At 35.6% G+C, this 8,127-nt stretch overlaps 1 protein-coding gene across 1 annotated transcript; it reads right to left on the bottom strand.

Annotated features, from left to right (window-relative positions):
• Positions 1-277: 277 nt before the first annotated feature.
• Positions 278-5,132, bottom strand: LOC132553383 (cytosolic iron-sulfur assembly component 2A-like). The gene is made up of 5 exons (XM_060217626.1): positions 4,882-5,132; positions 4,066-4,230; positions 3,827-3,876; positions 3,430-3,475; positions 278-825 (listed from the first exon to the last, which is right to left on the bottom strand). The coding sequence occupies exons 1-5, from the start codon at positions 5,018-5,020 to the stop codon at positions 728-730; spliced, it is 498 nt and encodes a 165-aa protein (XP_060073609.1). The 5' UTR covers positions 5,021-5,132; the 3' UTR covers positions 278-727.
• Between the last annotated feature and the right edge of the window lie 2,995 nt (positions 5,133-8,127).

Raw genomic sequence — 8,127 nt, forward strand, 5'->3', positions numbered from 1 at the left:
AGGGAGATGTTTTGTCTGTTCATACACAAGTATGGAACAGGGATGTCTCGAGGGAGATGTCTTGTCTGTTCATACACAGGTATGGAACAGGGATGTCTCGAGGGAGATGTCTTGTCTGTTCATACACAGGTATGGAACAGGGATGTCTCGAGGGAGATGTCTTGTCTGTTCATACACAGGTATGGAACAGGGATGTCTTGTCTGTTCATACACAGGTATGGAACAGGGAGGGATGTCTTGTCTGTTCATACACAGGTATGGAACAGGGATGAGGGAGATGTCTTGTCTGTTCATACACAGGTATGGAACAGGGATGTCTCCAGGGAGGTGTCTTGTCTGTTCATACACAGGTATGGAACAGGGATGTCTCCAGGGAGGTGTCTTGTCTGTTCATACACAGGTATGGAACAGGGATGTCTCGAGGGAGATGTCTTGTCTGTTCATACACAGGTATGGAACAGGGATGTCTCCAGGGAGGTGTCTTGTCTGTTCATACACAGATAAAAACAGGGATGTCGCAAGGAAAGTGTCTAGACTGTTGATGCACAAAGTGTCTAGTAAGTTATTGTACTCATATATAACAGGAATATCTCGAGGGAGGTGGGTTTTTATATGTTCATATACAGGTAGAAAGAGGGATGTCGCCAAGGAGGTGTCTGGTCTGATAATATACAGGTATGGAACAGGGATATCTCCAGGAAATTGGTCTGTCTATACAAGCTGAAGATCAGTAGTTCTCCTCCAGACACTTCTCCACCAGTTTACGCAGGTTGGGATTCTCCATCGCAGCCGCTATCCTCTCTTTGTCATTAATCTGCTTGTTTACTGTAATATCAAATTAATTATATACTTCAAATTATTATTCCTTTTGGGGGATCTAACCTGTCTTGCAGACATCATTTTGATAAGAGGGATTTATACAACTGTGGAATGTAAACTGCATGCTTTATCATACATATACAATACCACATCAACATGTCTACAATTTTTAGTCTCCCTAGCAAAGAAGACAAGAGAATGTATCATGCCATTGGGAATGTAACCTAGCTAGCAACGATAGAAATACAGAGTATCTCACAAAAACTGTTTACCTCTGAAGTTTAAACCTAGTAACTCTGGGTATGTATCGTGTATTTGATGGGGATTTAACCTAATGGTAATCCCTCAGACCTACCGAGATATACAGTGTCCCACAAATCTACATGTTTACTGATGGGGATTTAACCTAATGGTAATCCCTCAGACCTACCGAGATATACAGTGTCCCACAAATCTACATGTTTACTGATGGGGATTTAACCTAATGGTAATCCCTCAGACCTACCGAGATATACAGTGTCCCACAAATCTACATGTTCACTGATGAGGATTTAACCTAATGGTAATCCCTCAGACCTACCGAGATATATAGTGTCCCACAAATCTACATGTTTACTGATGAGGATTTAACCTAATGGTAGTCCCTCAGACCTACAGAGATATATAGTGTACCACATCTACATGTTCACTGATGAGGATTTAACCTAATGGTAATCCTTCAGACCTACCGAGATATATAGTGTCCCACAAATCTACATGTTTACTGATGGGGATTTAACCTAATGGTAATCCCTCAGACCTACCGAGATATACAGTGTCCCACAAATCTACATGTTTACTGATGGGGATTTAACCTAATGGTAGTCCCTCAGACCTACAGAGATATATAGTGTACCACATCTACATGTTCACTGATGAGGATTTAACCTAATCCCTCAGACCTACAGAGATATACAGTGTCCCACAAATCTACATGTTTACTGATGGGGATTTAACCTAATGGTAGTCCCTCAGACCTACAGAGATATATAGTGTACCACATCTACATGTTCACTGATGAGGATTTAACCTAATCCCTCAGACCTACAGAGATATATAGTGTACCACATCTACATGTTCACTGATGAGGATTTAACCTAATCCCTCAGACCTACAGAGATATATAGTGTACCACATCTACATGTTCACTGATGAGGATTTAACCTAATCCCTCAGACCTACAGAGTTATATAGTGTACCACATCTACATGTTCACTGATGAGGATTTAACCTAATGGTAGTCCCTCAGACCTACAGAGATATATAGTGTACCACATCTACATGTCCCTCAGACCTACAGAGATATATAGTGTACCACATCTACATGTTCTCTGATGAGGATTTAACCTAATCCCTCAGACCTACAGAGATATACAGTGTACCACATCTACATGTTCACTGATGAGGATTTAACCTAATGGTAATCCCTCAGACCTACAGAGATATATAGTGTACCACATCTACATGTTCACTGATGAGGATTTAACCTAATCCCTCAGACCTACAGAGATATATAGTGTACCACATCTACATGTTCACTGATGAGGATTTAACCTAATCCCTCAGACCTACAGAGTTATATAGTGTACCACATCTACATGTTCACTGATGAGGATTTAACCTAATCCCTCAGACCTACAGAGATATATAGTGTACCACATCTACATGTTCACTGATGAGGATTTAACCTAATCCCTCAGACCTACAGAGATATACAGTATACCACATCTACATGTTCACTGATGAGGATTTAACCTAATGGTAATCCCTGACCTACCGAGATATACAGTGTACCACAAATCTACATGTTTACTGATGGGGATTTAACCTAATGGTAGTCCCTCAGACCTACAGAGATATACAGTGTCCCACAAATCTACATGTTCACTGATGGGGATTTAACTTAATGGTAATCCCTGACCTACCGAGATATACAGTGTACCACAAATCTACATGTTCACTGATGTGGATTTAACCTAATGGTAATCTCTCAGACCTACAGATATACAGTGAACCACAAATCTACATATTCACTGATGAGGATTTAACCTAGTCCCTCAGACCTACAGAGATAAACAGTGTACCAAAGTGCTACATGTTAATGAGAAAGATTTGACATGATACCCAGGACCTACAGAGATATACACAGTAACACATCTGCATGATTTTTGTGGTTTTTTTTATGAAATTTATGAAGCTTTGATTTCATTTTAAAATACAATGTACATATTTATATCTAAATGTAAATACAACAGCATGATTATTGGTATCAATGTCATTGTTGAAATTAAATGACAAAGACATGCTATTTGTTTTTGAAAAACTTAGGTCTAAACTTCGTTCATCTATCATAACATATCATATCATATCATAACAGTGAACTTAATTTTTGACAAGTAAGTCATAATCAACTTAATTTGAACATCACATTAAATGGACTCCCATTTAGGTCAAATTAGGACAGATGTTCAGTGCTTATCATTTTCAGATTTTTAGGTGTGCTATGGTAATTTTGTCTACCTTGTATTCTATATCTTTAAAGTAAGATTCCTTCTCAAAACAGTAACTTACTTTCATCTGCTGTGGAATGTGTGCCTTTCTTTATGAAAATATCCAACTGGAAAACACAAATTGTCAAGAAAGAACCTGTATTTTCTACATTAAATAAGAACCACATAGTTGTTGTTTGCAACCTCATCAATGTTCTGAATCTAAATTAAATAAACAAAAATCAGAAAAAAAAGAGAGATCATCATCTTCAAAGGTTATGAAATCACAAAATAACTTTCTGCATTATTCTATTTGGCAACCATTCCATGCTTAGTAATTTTGTGATAAGTCTGTTTGAATACTTTATCTACAGCAGGTCTGCCAGATGAAGAAACTTTCTGTGAGAAGGGAGATAACTCACTTACTTTCATCATTTTAAGTACATGACATCATATTGAATTCTGATGTAATGAATTACCTTATATTTCTCTGTCAGTGATCTTTGCAGTTTTGACCGGATACACAGACCTACAAACAACAACATAGGCATAATTTGTTACTTAACAGAAAATTACTGAAGTGCTAAAACACTAAAATGAACCAATTTGAAAAAAAAGTAAACCAGCTAGTAGTATATTTATTTTTTCTAATTCCTAATTGGGTATCTGTTTGCAGATAAGGTAGTGGGTGCCTTTATTGCTGCCTTAGGACCTTTACCTATGAGAGGAGCCAGAGAGCAGTGGGGAACAGTAGGAATGAATTCTATACGGACAAAGAACTCTTCCTCTCCACATTTCTTTACGAACACATCCTGTTCATTAACCACATCCAAGTCTTCTAGATTTGACGGCTTTTCTGGATCCTCTATCCCTCGGATAAGATCTGAAAATGTTGATAAAACAACCATTAAAATACTTTTTATCTGAATCTTAACATTTATGTTCACTAGTTGAATAAATATGAGTCAATGAATTCCAAGTCTACACAAGTCAGCCAGGTCGCACTGATTAATGAAAACTTATGTAACTTGTTAGACATTTGGCAATGGTCATCACCATGTAGAATCTCTCTAGAGTTGTGACAGAAAAACCTACCAAAAAGTAAACTTTGCAAGATTGGCATTAATAGTAGATTGCAACCACATGTCTAGAGAGAATCTGCATGATGGTGGTCATTATAAATAAGCTGGAAAGTAAAGTTGTTGGGAAAATTGAGTGGAAATACTTTGGTTTATAACATTTAATTGCTTTGACACATATGCCAGTTGGTAGCACAATTATTCATCTTTCGCTGTTTTAAATTATACGAAACATTACTCATGAGAATTTGGTGTTTTTATACAGGGAGGAATTCTGACAATCGGATGCAACGAAAATAAAAATAAAATCTAGGATTGAGAGTCAGAACCCTGCGGACTACAAAGCAATATACTGAAGAATATTTAAATAAAATGTTATTGACATAAAATTTACCAAGAGTCCGCACATACAGTTACATTTTGATATACATAAACACTACACCTATTGGCATTACCAAATATCAATTGCTGAAGTTGTTCACATTCTGTGTCGTCAAAGTTAGTTGTTCTCTCGGACTCTGAGTGGCAAGCATGCATATGGCTGGTCCCACTAGTGGATCCAGGGATGGAATCTCCATTCGATAGATCACACATATTTTCATAAAGTCAAGCCATTATTGAACATAAACATACGCCTGCATGCTAGTACGGTTGTCATACACGAAATTCACTTTAACTTAACAAAACATATCTTCGTTTCACCTTCGCTCCGACTTGCAGAGAGGTCAAAGGTTGTGAAAAGCGGAAGTTAAGTCCCCAGAAGATATATTCTAATTCATATAATTAGGATTTCAAGAAATAATAAACGTTGATATATGTAACATGATAAAACTGAAAGATGATACACAAGAGCCTTTGTAATTTTTCGTATATCTGTTTTGCTTAAAAATTTTATTGAAATATATCAATTCGTTTTATCGAATGCGCCTGTCATTTGGACGCATGTGCATTGACATACTTCCGCTTTTGTAGAGAAAAGATGCAGAGAGGACAATATCTTGATGAGAAGGAATTTGCAACTAAATGGGAAAATTTTAATACCATAGATTTAAAAGTAAGTATTTTAACAGTAAAATTATCACCATTAAAGCGTGCGAAATGACGTCGACATTTTTCGGTTTGTCAACATTTCTCTTCTTTGCATGACTGGCATGAGTCATCGACTGTGACTGGCTACAGGCGGTGTTGTTGTTTATCAAAACTTAATTGTGTTTGTCAGTAGTGTGTTCAGGCCATGTTTGGCTCATTGCTAACCTCAAGTTAAATTTGGCACTGTAATCTTATCATCCAGTCACGTTTGTAACTGTCTGCAAGATGTTTTGTATCGCATATATCATATTGAAGTCTTTGCAAGAATTGCTGATGATGAAAGTTGGCAGAGATCATTATTATACTGTAATGTCTGGGCCATGAATAATATTTTGCATTAAGGCCTCTTATCTGGGAATCTGCCACACTTTTGCTTGTGAACAGTTCTGGTTTGAAAGTTATGCATCATGCAGTAAGTTACTTTGAAAGGCTAAGGGTAAAGCCATATCAACAAATTTGTCAAAATGAGTTCAAATCTGGCACATGAAGCCTTTTAAAGTCTTTTGAAAAAAATAGAATGATAATATTACAAGCATGCTTAATTTTGAAAATTATATAGCATCTCAATAATCTAAAGATAATTAATTTATTTAGACTTCTGGTGTATACACTCAGCATCAAAGAGTTAAAATAAGAGTAATTAGACAGAGATCAAGGTTCATGGTTCTTGACGTCCTTGTAAGCATACAGGGTTTTATTGACACATCTTGATACTTCTTCATTTGGACTTCGTGGTGTAACACTGGGATTGGTAAAAAATAATTTGTATGTACTTAAAAATGGATAAAAGGCTGTTTGGGTATTTAGACGAATGTTTATTTAGTCTTGATTTAAAACAGGTAAGGAAAGGTGTCTCAAGTACATTGTTTGGTAGAGAATCCCATGTGTTTACAACTCTATTTCAGAATGCATGACCACTGATATCAGTCCTAAATCTGTTTTTGTATATATTTTTTCATCATTTCTCCATGTGTTTTGATTATGCAGTATAGAAATTTTTATAAGCTTCTGTCATGTTAGTCCATAATCTTTTAAACTCAAGTGTTGGTAGACCTAATTTCTATTCATTGAGGGTGCGAGGGATCTTGTTCTGATGGAACTAACTTGGTTGCACATCTGAGAATCTTCTTTCAAACAAACTTGCCTTTTAGGAGCATTGGTGACTGTTCAGTGATAGTAGTTTCAAAGAATGGGTGCACATGTGATTTATAAAATGATAAAAACTTACAGCTGAATGTTTTAATTATGCAAATGATTAATGAAAAGCCTACATAAAAAGTTTAGTCATGACTTTTTTCAAAGAGCAGTTTATCCATGACATTTTATCCCTTTAAGATGATGCTACCACTCCAACATGTAAATGGAGGATGTGGGTTTGGTTTGATTTTAACATTCTATTAAAAACTGTACGGTCATATACGGATGACCTACGTTGTATGTGAGGCGAGTGCAAATTGGGTATGAGGTATCCTTTGGTGAAGTTATCGCAGTGTTCTAAGGAAAATGTTAATCTCTTGAGACAGAGCAAGAGCTGAGGGTCCTGGAACCCAAAGATGGAAATGCAAAAGATTGAAAATCCCCTTCCTTATATATACTGATAAGGAAACTTTAACCAAATTAGCAACCTTGATGAAGTGATTTAATGTTAAATAAAGTGTAGGTGTGGTCTTCTGGTAGTGAAAGGTCAATGTCCACTTGGGAAAAGTTGGATAATAATGTTAACATTTCAATCCAAATAACTTTGAATTATCTTTGGTCAGGAAATGAAATGTCACAATGAAAATACTGCAGTTTGATTTCTGAGAAGTGGAACCCAAAACAGGGTTTTTAAGGTTTGTAATATTACTATTAATTAATCATTAATCTTGACTAATTTTCAGAGAGAAAAAAAAAATGTGTTAAGATTAAAAAGAAAATAAAAAATTGAAAAGAAAATTAAAGATCAAGAGGCCCAAAATCTTGATATTTAACTGTATGTTTAGGCAGAAATACCAGATGTCAAATAAGTTGAACATAACCATACAAAGAAACTTTTTCGAAATAATTCATTTGCAAGAGGACACAGGTGTGATTAAGAGCTATCAACAGTGTAATAGCCAAGCATATAAAAGCTGCCCTCATACTCATGTTCATTGCTGTTGGATGAAAAACAGATGGCAGGTTATTAAGGCTTGCTGGACCTCTTGTTTTATAAAGGATGCTGCTGTTATATAATTGGTATATTATTGAATATGATTAAATACAGGTGGTCAAGATTTTTTTTATGAATTTATTATGTGAGTTTTGAAGGTGCAATATGTTTTGAGAAGAAGAATTATGCACATACACATGTACTCAGGTTTCTCAGTTCAGTCTCATTACATTATATTTCAATTTCTGCTCAAGTTAGCTTGTTTCATTTGTTCATAAATTTGATCATATTAAATTTGATTTGATCATATGAATACATCCTTTACAGATTCTGTAAGGAAAGAGAACTCTTATACATGTATGCTGCTAAACTTTAAATAAAGATTTGTAGAACATAAATTTATAAAGATAATGGTGTAAAATAACGATTGTAAAATAGATCAAAATGTGATGCAGTAATTTTTATCAGAACAGATTTGTTT

Source organism: Ylistrum balloti, unplaced genomic scaffold (genome assembly GCF_031769215.1).
Source record: "Ylistrum balloti isolate Yb309-2 unplaced genomic scaffold, AGI_CSIRO_Ybal_v1 Utg370324, whole genome shotgun sequence".
Taxonomy (NCBI): domain Eukaryota; kingdom Metazoa; phylum Mollusca; class Bivalvia; order Pectinida; family Pectinidae; genus Ylistrum; species Ylistrum balloti.